Below are 12307 nucleotides of genomic sequence, written 5' to 3'. Positions count from 1 at the left end.
TCTGAGTCTACGCCCTTCCTTCCACAGGGAACTAGAAGTGCCTCTGCCTGACATTGACTACGTGGAGATCCCAGTGGATTGGTGGGACGCTGAGGCCGATAAGTCCCTTCTGATAGGCGTGTTCAAACATGGTGTGTATTTCAGTGAATGCTCTGTCTTTCCTGAGAAACTCCATAACCTGCTGCACATCTCTGGTAGAAAGTAGCCTCACCTCTGTCCTCTCAGATGAATGTGTGAGTCATGAAAATATGGTGAGTGTTCATAATATCGGTGAGGAGCTTCACAAGGGCTGCTATGGTTACAAAGAGCCTGTCCACGCTGTCGGGCCTTGGACTGCCTCACTCTTCTTCACTCTTAGAGTCCCAGTGCCTGGCCTAGTTCCTGGCCACAGTAGACACGTAGCATTTCTTGAGTGAAGGAATAAATAGGGAAAATGTTAGGTTTTAGCATTTCGTGTGTATGTAGAATTCTAAGATCATTCTAGACAATCTACACATTCCTAGTGTGTATCTTTTTGCCCCATTGGTATAAAAATTTAAGAATACAAAATGGTATGAACATTTTTTTTAAAATGTGGTAACTAAGAGTCCAGGGGACTGAGAGAGGTTTTGAATAGCTTGGGAAAACTGAAATAAGTACCGCCTTTCTTCACTTCTGGCACTGTCCTGAGCACCTGCCCTTGCCCTCAGCCAGCAGTCAAGGTGAATGATGGAAGCGCCACATGATAGTCATTGTCATGTACCTGGTGGATACCTTCCCTACCTGGTAAATTAACTGAAATCTTAAACTGGAGAGCAGGATTCAAAGTGGAAAGAGTTGGTCATACCAGACTTTCACTGTCAGCTCTGCCACTTAGTAAATTTAAGACCTTGAGCAAATCATAAATTCTCTGACCAGTTTCCTCGCCTGTACCATGGGGAGAGTATCGAAACAGCCTACCTGGAGTGTTGTTTGAAGATTCAATGAGACCATGTATGTAGACTGCCTAGGGCAGGGCTAGGCAGTAGATAGAAGCGGAGGAGATGTTTAGTGCTGTTTTGCTGTTACTTACTGCTCTCCCTTTGGAAAGTTAACTTTCTCAGATATGCCTAATCAGTAGAATTCAACATTTGGAGGCCAACCAATCACGTTTACTTAACAACTATGCCTATACTTACTTTAACAAGGAATCCCCTCAACGCTTGGATTCTGGTGTTACAGTGGGAGATCCAGTGCTCCCCAGAGCCCTTTGTCAAACTGCTGGGGTTAGGATGAGCAGTGCTATCCATTAGAGCTACCTGTGATGACGGAGGAAATGTCCTATCTATCTCTGCACTGTCCACTATGGAATCCACCAGCCACATGTGACTGTTGAATACTTCCGAGATATGATTGGTACATCCAAGCAACTATATTTCTAATTATATGTAATTTTAAGGAACTGAAATTTAAATAATCACATGTGGTTCCTCTTTTGGACAGTGCAGGGCTGGAACTCAGCTCTGAAGTGGTAAGAAGAAACACATGACCTCTTTGTTAAGCACAAGGAACCACAGTGCAACCAAAACTTGGTTTAATCTAATTTGGGAAAGAACCCAGAGACAAGTTGCTAGAAGCAGCCAAATTCAGAGCATCTGAACTTGTTGTGGAAGAAAGTCCATTGGCCCTGTGTCTCATTTCAGTGGTAGTTTTAGGGCACATAGCCATACCTTGGTGGAGAGAACGTGATGTGGAAAGGGAATACAACATGAAGTCCCGGCAGTATGGCAGACAGAATCTACATGCTTCCCCTCTGACCCTCTTCCGACCCAGCACACACACACCACAGACATACAGAAAGCCTGGGTGGGTTAGGACGATAATGTGAAACTACCTAGCTGCATATGAAACAAATAAAGGAAAATCCCCGAATGAAGAGGTCACTTAAAGCCAGAGCTGAAAGCTCACTGATAGGACAGCAAGCCAAAGAGACTGGGTTTTTAATGCCCACACAGAAAATGGAAACAAGCCCCTCCAGGAAAGGAGGGCAAGAGAAGGCTCTTTGGCCCAGGGAAGCGGAGATAGAAGAACATACTCCTGAGAGATAGATGGAGACATGAAAGAGATGAGGTGGAAGAGAGAAGGCGGTTGCCATGTAAAGCAGGATGTGCCAGGCAAGTACTAACAACAAACCAGAAGCAAAACACATATGACCCATAAGACCATATGGCAAAGTCCGTATCCTACAAAAGGTCTTTAAGGAAAGAAGGATAGTTTGGGATAAAGAGGGTCTTTACACGGTGATGATGGGTGTAATTCATCAGGAAAATGTGGCTAACAGTGTGGCCTCAGAATACGTCAGAGGACAGAACTCTCAGGGAGCTCAAGACCCCTTCTCTCCTAAGAAAGGCAAGTTAACACTGGCACCAAACCTATTAGCTTTTTCATCCCTGAGCAAGGTTTAGGGTAGTAGGATTAAGCAATTGATCTCTCTTAGTCTTATATTAGGAATGTTCAAGGGTCAACCAGATGGTGTCTAAGGTCACTTCCATATCTAAAACTCCTCTACTCTACAAAGCATTTTGGGAGGGTATGAGTTGATCTTTCCTAAGTTTTCCTGAGTACACCCATGAGGTCTTAAGATGATGCATCACCCATTCCATTCAGATTTCCCCAGATTGCCAGTTGAGGTGAACTCAATAGTCAGAGTCAGGGCTGAGGGCATGTGCCTGATGCCTGAAGTGGCTGACTGTGGCATATGATGACTTCAGACACACTGTAAAGTATACCCAGTGCTAGGGGACTGGACCTAAACCACACATGCACACCCAGCTCACTCTTGCACAGAACCAGCCCTGTTTAGTTGGATGTTAACATTGGATCTACCCAGACTGCATTGGACAGACGCCTGTGGCTGGCTTCATGGACTCATCCTCCTTGGAGTCTTCCAGAATACAGATCAGATCCTCCCCCTGACTGGATGCTGCCCATCAGACATCCCATGAGCATAGGCTTAGACCCGTCCTCATCTAGGTAACACACCTGACCACACCTGTGTAACTTAGCCCACACAACAGGTCTTACCAGGTGATAGTCAGGCTCCCAGATACCCAGCAGCTGGTAGAGATATGACGTTTTCAGAAAGCCAGGCTATCTGGTGTTCACGTTTCAGGAAGTCGTGTCAGGAAGCCCTCTGCCTTGCCTCCATCCTGTGGAGGCCTAAGTATGAGCTGTGCTGCTTCCACCATTTTCTTTGTGAAGAAACACAGCCACCCATTGTCTGAAGTTCTGTGGCTCCTGCAGGCCACCCCAGACATACCCTGCCACAGCCCTACTTAGATCAGAAGGGTAGAGCCATGGTTCCATCTCTGAGCTGACCCCGTGGGAGAATTGCCTGCACCTTTGGTGGTTTGCAGCAAGAAGGGCCCATAGCAAACGCATTCCGAATGATGCTCTCGATAGCTCTCTGTTGCATTAACTGACTATGGCCCCCTAAGGCAGCCTGGATTTATGCAGTTTTTATTAAGATAGGAAGTATCGTATTTTTGTTGACCTTCTTAGAAAGGGGCTTCTAGACTGAAGAGGCAAGCAGCCCCCGCCCCTCAAAGGCTGTCATCTACTATGTGTTTATTGGCATTGCTCTTAGAGTGCCTACAACTCAAAGGGCAGTTGTTGGGGTTTTCTAGGGGACTGAATCAGTCACTCTTCCTTGCCTCCAGCTTCATAGCTCAGTGAGAAATAGGAATGCAGAATCTCTCTAGACTTCAGACCTCCACAAGACAAGAGAAAGTCTGCAGAGTAGAAGCGTAGCCAGGTAGTAGGCTGCCAGAAGAACCTTGTCAAGCACAGAGCACATGAGGGCAGGACACATGGACAGTGAGCCTCCCTCAGGAGGAAAGGGCTGGTGGGGAAAGCTTTCAGCCTCTCACCTATTAGGTGAAGCACCCCTCTTTTCATGGGGAGCAGAACGTGGAGATAGCAGGAATTTCCTCAAGGCAGCAGGAACATTGAGGATGTTTCTGTTTTGCAGAGAACTGGGGTAGAACACGGGGAGAAGGTGCGAATGGCTCTTTCTATTTCTACAATGATTATTGGAAGAGAATCTGGACAAAACTGACTCATCCAATCTTTTGTTGTGCGTGTATGGTGTTAGGCCCCACACTAGATACTGAATGTGTAATGATGAGAAAAAACTTTTCCTAAGGAGCCCACCATCTCATGAGAGAGACTGACCATAATCAAATAATCGCCCTAAGGAATAGTGAATAAAGAGCATAAGGCATCACAGTCTCCTGCCGTATGCCTCAGGTGGGCAGCGCCTGTCAATGAGATAGCAGAAGAGTTCCTTTGGATTAAAAGGTGAAAGTACCTGCAGCTCCTCAGAGACAGAGTACCAGCTGCTGCCTACAGGGTGGAGGACAGAACTACACCCACAGCGCTGATGGAACAAAAACCAAGGAAGCAAAATATCCAACAAAGTAAAATCCAGTTTGTTGTTAGCACCCATGCTGGTCCCCCATCCTATGACAGGCCCTCTCTGTGCCTACAACAGAGCTGGGAATGGACCTTGTTCCTGGGAGCAACGTGGGAAGGGTTTTGACCATCTTGAAAGCATTTACCCCAAGAAAGTTTGCTATAACGATAGATTTGGATCTTTTCTGTGACCAAATCCTGTCTCATTATCAAATTACATTCGACTCAATAAAAAAAAATAATAAATTCTCATGCCTGGGATTATCAAAGTGAAAGTGATATTATTTCATTGTTTTGGCTCCCTTTCAAGGGTCTCCTCTGAGTCGAATATGCTCATTCTCTGTTTGGCTTTGGGGATGTGGTGAGGGGTAATTCCAAAGCCCTGGCCAGTGGATTAGTATTTCATACTGAGTTGGTGAATATGGGCGCAATAAATCATTTTTAATCTGATTAACAAGCACAGTAGTCCTCCTTGTATTTTATCCCCTGCATCCATCACTTGGTTCAATTTCTGTTTCTAAGACAAGGGATAGAATCAGACTATCAGAAAACAAAGCCCATCCCGGAGGTAACAAGATGTCCAGAGTTGGGGGTTGAGAGGAAGAAGTTGCAAAAGCAACTTGCATGATTCCCTTTGCTGTCCAAGAGAAGTAAACAAGTGAGCATTATTGCGTCTATACCTCGTGTCTCTTCACAGACACAGAATATTTACGTCAGCTTTTATTTTTGGTCAAACACTTACTCATTGGGCATCTACTTTAGCTCAAGGATCTTCCTCGGATAGGAAATCTTACAGGATTCGATTAATCTTAAATAGTGTTTTTGATTGCTTTATTTTTCACTTAACAAGGAAAACAAAATGACTGTGCAGGGCCCAGGGTAGATTTTGTGAGTTCTAACATGCCTCTGACATTTCTCATTATCCCTGAGCAGGGTATGAGAGGTACAATGCCATGCGAGCAGACCCGGCACTTTGCTTCCTGGAGAAAGTCGGGATGCCAGATGAGAAGTCCCTTTCTGCAGAACAGGGTGTTACGGATGGGACCCCAGACATTCCTGACAGGTGAGCCATCTGTGATATGACATGTTACGCCATGAATCTCTGACCCCCTCTGTGGATACCCAGCATTCTCACAGTCTCTCCCTCACAGCCCAGCATCTCCCTTCAGTCTTGACATGCTGGAACCGTTCTCCAAAGTCGCTGCATTAGTTACATCCTGTTACGCCTCAGGCCTTTTCCTTGACTTCTAAGCACTTTGAACCAAACACCAGTTCCTGTACTTCATGGGTTCCTCGAGCTGCCCACCATCCTACCCTCCTCATCTCTTGTCTGGTCAGAGGATTCTTGAGGAAGAATTCAGACCTCTCATACCTGGTGGAAAGCTAAGAGGCACTGCAACTACGGGCTTCGTGACCTGAAATGCCTCAGATGAAATTCTGGCATTATTTAAGAATGCATTATCCATGCATAAGGTGAATTTAGGAGCCACTGCATGATGGCTGTGGCATCGAGGCCTTGTTTATGGGTTGTGTACAAAAAAGTATAGAAGCATCTCCTCTGGCTGAGTTTTACTTACTGTTGGCATAACCCCCAAATGTGTAAATTAATTAGAAAGCTAAATAAACATCCAGGAACTGTGAACTCTGGTGCTCCAACACACACACACACACACACACACACACACACACTTGGGAAACATTGTATGTATCTCTTAGCTTGGGTTTGGTAAGCTTTGAACTGATCTTCTTCCCAAAAGTAGCAGATACTGCTTTGCATTGCCTAGGGCTGTGGCCAGACCTCGCCAGGAGGGCCTGCACTGCCAGGAGCTCCTAACCACCTGCTAAGGCCAAGAAAAGGTTGAAATGCATTTTCCATCTGTCCTTAACCCGTGATGAACACTTTAGCTACCATAACACTCTGTGCTCCAGAGAGAAATTTCCTCTGTGGAGACTCATTTGGAGAGATGTTAACAGAAGCCCAAGTGAGTGGGGATGCTAATGGTAGATGTGGGGGGACATGCTGCGTGGGTAAGGTACCCAAATGTGGTGGAAAGCTTACATTTTTGTCGGGCGTCTGTTCTTTCTGTGGTTAAGCAGTGAGAGGTAGTTAAGGTAGGAGAGAGTCCACTGCCTCCAGAACCTGAGCAGCATCGATGAGAATATTTGAGACAGGAACATTCCAAAGTCAATGTAAGACAAATCATGAAAAAGATCGGCATCGGGCGCCTGGGTGGCTCAGTTGGTTAAGCGACTGCCTTCGGCTCAGGTCATGATCCTGGAGTCCCTGGATCGAGTCCCGCATCGGGCTCCCTGCTCGGCAGGGGGTCTGCTTCTCCCTCTGACCCTCCTCCCTCTCATGCTCTCTGTCTCTCATTCTCTCTCTCTCAAATAAATAAATAAAATCTATAAAAAAAAAAAAAAAAAAAAAAAAGATCGGCATCAGCAATAGTTAAGCTGACAAGACAGAAGACTTTAGGCAGCTGAGCTCGAGGTAGGTGTCTATTGATGAAGAGGGCACAGTGTCCTTCCTTCCTAGCAGTAGCAGCCCCGCTCCCTCCTGAGGAAGTGACTGCCACCAAATAAAGGATTCTGCCTGAAGCTTCACCCCACTGTGGGGGAAAGGGGGCCTGGGGCACTTCGGGACTCCCTAGATTTGCACGGCCTCAAGTCTCGAGTCTGTTCTTTTATTAAAGGCCCATGTTCAGGTAACTCTCGGTGGGCAGTAATGACCTTGCTTGTGAAGTATCACTGTCGAATAGCTGGCCTCTGAACTTGTCTGAGTAGATCACCTCCTGCTGAAGTCTCAGTTGAGTGCAGGTCCTTGCCCATAGAAGTTATGACACTGGTAGAAACCAGGATTTTGAGGCCTGTGGGCAAGGGATCCGCTAATTTTCCTTTCGGTCAGTGATTTAGGGGGTTTTCTTGCAAGCATTCCAGTTGCAAAATAGCTCCTAGGTGGTGCGTGATGCTTTTTATTTTACTTTTATTCAGAGGCAACATGGATAAAGAAGACAACACTGAAGACAAGTTAGATGGCCTGCAGAAGCAAATGGTGAGTCACAGGTGCTATGTTGGTAATCCACACGATCTTCAGTGTTGAGAAACTCCCCATCTTGGCAGTGAGCTCGGGGCGCTTGATTGCAGTCCTGCAATTGCATTGCATTTTGCCCAGCATTTTAGTGTAAAGTTTATCAACATACAGACTGCATTGCACTTTTATTCTAATGAAAGTTTTAATTTTAATATAACTGTAGATTTTAGATGCATTATAAGATACAATACAGAGTGATCCCGTGTACCTTTTATCCAGTTTCCCCCCATGGGAACATCTTGCAAAACTGTAGTACAGTATCACAACCAGGATGCTGACATTGTTAGTCAAGATACAGGACGTTTCTGTGACCACAGAGATCCATCGTGTTGCCCTTTATAGCCATAGCCCTTTCCCTCCTGCGTTTACCTCCTTTGTAATTGGTGGCAGCCACTAACCTATTCTCCATGTCTGTAATTTGTTATTTTAAGATTATCTCTTAAGATACGAACTAAGAATTTAAGAATATATATATTATTAAATGGAATCATAACAATAAGGGGCCCTTGGGGATTAGCTTTTGTTGCTCAGTGTAATTCCCTATAGACTGCTGCAGGTTGTTTTTTGTAAAAGTAATGCCGTCCTTTTCGTTGCTGTGTAGCAGTCCTTGGTGTGGATGTCCGGGTTTGTTTTACCATTCATCCACGTGCAGGATACGTGCGTTGTCTCCAGTTTTTGACTATTACAAATACCTCTATAAACATTTGCGTACAGATTTTGCGTGACTATACATTCCTGTTTCTGTGGCATAAATGTCCATAAGTACAGTTGCTGGGTGATAAGGTTACTACATGTTTAGTTTTTTTTTTTTTTAAACTGCCAAGCTGTTTGCAGTGTGGCCATACCCCTTCACATTGCCGCCAGCCCCGTAGGAGCGGTCCACTTTCTCCTCATCTTTTGTTAGCTTTTGGTGTTGTCACCACTGTAATTGAACCATTCTGATAGGTGTATAGTGATATCTAGTTGTAGTTTTAATTTACATTTCCCTAATAGCTAATGATGTTTAACATCTTTTTGTAGGTTTAATTGCCGTATGTAAGCCTTTTCAGTGAAACGTTTCATGTCTTTTGCCCATTTTCTAATTGCATTGTTTGTTTCTTTGTTTTCCTATTGGTATTTGAGAGTTCTTTATATATTCCAGATACCAGTCTTTTGTCAGATATGTGGTTGGCAGGTATTTTCTCCCACCCATAGTTGGTCTTTTTATCCTATTCACATTGTCTTTCACAGAATAACAGTTTTTAATTTTGAGGAAGTTCGCTTACCAATTTTTCTTTTTATGGGTCGTGCTTTTGGTTTTAAGTGTAAGAATTCTGCCTATCTGTGGATCTCAAAGGTTTTCTTCTATATTTTCTACTAAAAGTTTCTTAGTTTAACAAGTAAATCTGTGGTCCATGTTAAGTTAGTTTTCGTATAAACAGAATTAGATTCAGGTTCTTTTTTTAACCTGTTGCTGTCCAATTGCTCTAGAACCATTTGTTTTAAAGAGCTATCTTTTCTACATTGCATTGCTTTTGCATCTTTGTCAAAATATCAGTTGAGCGTATTTGTGTGGATCTATTTCTGGGTTCTCGATTCTGTTCCATTGTTCTATTTGTCTACTTCTCTGCCAATAGCATGTAGTATCAATTATTGTAGCTATATCATAAATCTTAAAATTGGATAGACTGATTTCTCCCACTTCTTTTTCAAAATTGTTTCAGCTTTTCTCGTTCCTTTGCCTTTCCGTATAAATTTTAGAATACTCTTATCTATATCTACAAAAGTTCTTGCTGGGATCTTGCTAGGAATTGCATTAAACCCATGTATCACTTTGAGGAGAAATGACCTTTTACTATATTGAATCTTACTATATATCTCTCCATTGATTTCGATCTCTGATTTCTTTCATCACTATCTTACAGTTTTTCAGAGAACAGTTTCTGTACATGTTTGTAGATTTACATCGAGATACTTCATTTCCTTTGGTGTGATTGTAAATGGGATATTTATGTTTATCTTGTATCCTGCAAACTTGGTCAACACAGTTTCAATTTAAGGTGTTTTGTGATTTTCTATGTCAACAATCCTGTCATCTGCGAATGGGGGTAGTGTTATTTTTTCTTTTCTGATCTGTATGCCTTGTATTTCTCTTTCTTGCCATATTACACTGTCTGAAACTTCTGGGACTGTGTTGAATGAATGCTGAGAGCAGACATTCTTGCCTTGTTCCTGATACTAGGAGGAAGACATTTAGTCTTTCATTGTTAAGTATAATGCTAGGTCTAGGTTTTTTGGAGGTGATCTTTATTGAATATGAGGCATTCCCCTGTATCCCTAGTTTTCTGAGAATTTTTATCATGAATAGATGTTGAATTTTGTGAAATGCATTTTTTGCACTGATTAATATGATCATGTGATTTTTCTTATTTAGCTCTTAATATGGTAGATTACATTGATTGATTTTCAAATATTGAATCAGCCTTGCATCCCTGGATAAACTGGGATAAATGCCGCTCAGTCATGGTGCATATGATTCTTATTGTTAAATTCTACTTGCTAATATTTTGTTAAGGATTTTTGCATCTATATTCATGAGAGATACTGGTCTATGGTTGTCTTTCAGTACTATCTTTATCTGCTTTTGATATCAGGGTAATGTTAGCTTTATAAGTGAATTGGATGTTATCTCCAACTGTTTTCTAATAGAGGTTATCTATAATTGGTATTAATTTTTTTTAATGTTTTGTAGAATTCTCCCATGAAACCATCCTGGAGATTCCTTTTTGAGGGAGTTTTAAAATTATGAATCCAACTGTCTATTTTATATTGAATAACTTGTAACAGTTAGTGTTTTTTAAGGAATTTGGTCTATTTCATCTAGGTTGTCAAATTTGTGTGTTGTTCATTGTATTTCCTTATCCTTTTGAATTGTAGTGCTGTTCCCTCTTTCATTCCTGATACTGGTAATTTGTGTTTTCTCTTTTTCTTTATCTGTCTTACTAGAGATTTGTCTATTTTATCTTCTTAAATAATCAGCTTTTTGTTTCAGCTCTTTGTCTTCTCTTTTAAATTTCATTGATTTTGGGGCACCTGGTGACAGTTGGTTGATCATCTGCCTTCAGCTTGGGTCATGACCCCAGAGTCCTGGGATAGAGCCCCATGTCAGGCTCCCTGCTCAGCAGGGAGCCTGCTTCTCCCTCTCCCTCTGCCCCTCCCCCATGCTCATGCTCTTCTCGTGCTCTCTCTCTCAAATAAATAAAATCTTAAAAAAATAAATAAATTTCATTGATTTGTCTTCTTTATTACTCCCTTCCTTCTGCTTGCCCTGGTTTTATGTTCCTTTTCTTTTTCTAGATTTTTGGAGTGGAGCTTAAATTACCATTTTGAGACTTTCCTGCTTGTTTAATGTATGCATTCAGTGCTATAAATTTCCCTCTCAGCATTACTTTAACTATGTCCCACAAATTTTGCTATGTTGTATTTTCGTTTTCATTCAATTTAATGTATTTTTAAAAAATTACTCTTGAGACTTCCTCTTTGATCAATGGATCATTAGACCTGTATTATTTAGTTTCCAAGTGTTTGGAGATTTTCCTATTTTCTCTTTTCTACTTCTAGTTTGATTCTATTGTGTTCAGAGAACAAACTATTATTTCAGTTGTTTTAAATTTGTTAAGGTTTGTTTTATGGCCCAGGACATGGTCTGTCTTGGTGTATGTTCCATGGGCACTTGGAAAACAATGTGTATTATGCTGTTGTTGGGTGCACTTATGTTGACATAATTGCGTAAATGTCAGTTAGATCATGTTGATTGATAGTGTTGAGTTCTTCTGTATCCTTGCTGATTTTCTGTCTGGTTGTTTCATTAGTTGCTGAGAGAGGAGTATTGAAGTCTCCAATATAATTATCAATTTGTCTGTTTCTCCTTTCATTTGTATCAGTTTTTGCTTCACATATTTTGCAGCCCTCTTGTTTGGTGCGTACATATTTTGGCTTGTCTTCTTAGGTAGATTGACTCTGCTATTATTATGTAACGTCCATCTCTACCTCTGATAGTTGGCTCTGCTCTGAAGTGTATTTTATCTGACATTAATATAGCTACTCCTGATTTCCTTTGATTAATGTTTGCATCTTACAACTTTTTCCATTCTTTTACTTTCAGCCTACTTTTATTGTTATACTTGAAGTGAGTTTCCTATAGACAACATAGAGTTGGGTCATACTTTTTAATGCATTATTCCAATCTCTGTCATTGTGTTGGTATATTCAGCCCTTAATACTTAATGTAATTATTCAGACAGTAAGACTTCAGTCCAATATTTTATTTTATTATTTTCTCCTATTTTTGATTCTCTGTTTTCTTTTTTCTGCCTTTCTCTGGGTTACTTGAACACTTTTATGATTGCTTTTTTATTTATCTCTGTTATCTGTTATCTATATTGTTTTTTTAACAGCTTTTTGATAGCCCTTTTAGAGATTTTATTATATATACACAAAGTATCACAGCTGCTGGTATGATCATTCACCAGTTCAACCTTACTACTAGTTTTGTTTCTTTACCCTCCCCCCATTTTCAATACAGTGACCTTAAGTATTTCTTCCACATACATTTAGAACCATATCAGACAATGTTACAACTTGTGCTGCAACTGTCAGTATGATTTAGAAAATTGAAGAGGAGAAGAGTCTGTGGTATTTAGTTGTATTTTGTTTACTGGATTCCTTCTTCTTTATGGTGTTCCAAGGTTTCTTCTTTCCGTTTAGAGAAATTCCTTTAGCCATTCTTTTAGGGTAGGTCCAGTT

General features: G+C 41.7%; 1 protein-coding gene across 5 annotated transcripts in view; it reads left to right on the top strand.

Annotated features, from left to right (window-relative positions):
* CHD6 (chromodomain helicase DNA binding protein 6) overlaps nt 1-12307 on the top strand; it is a 196546-nt gene that overhangs the window by 152773 nt on the left and 31466 nt on the right. For all 5 annotated transcript variants that reach the window (XM_064573191.1, XM_064573193.1, XM_064573194.1 and 2 more), the window contains 3 exons: nt 28-131; nt 5365-5494; nt 7423-7483. In XM_064573191.1, the coding sequence (XP_064429261.1) occupies nt 28-131; nt 5365-5494; nt 7423-7483 (295 nt within the window). The remainder of the gene's footprint in view (nt 1-27; nt 132-5364; nt 5495-7422; nt 7484-12307) is intronic.

The sequence above is a fragment of the Mirounga angustirostris genome, unplaced genomic scaffold (assembly GCF_029215605.1).
Source record: "Mirounga angustirostris isolate CCGP_5_RB_7025 unplaced genomic scaffold, mMirAng1.0.hap1 SCAF_10, whole genome shotgun sequence".
In the NCBI taxonomy this organism is placed as follows: domain Eukaryota; kingdom Metazoa; phylum Chordata; class Mammalia; order Carnivora; family Phocidae; genus Mirounga; species Mirounga angustirostris.
This window is presented reverse-complemented; position numbering and strand designations above follow the sequence as displayed.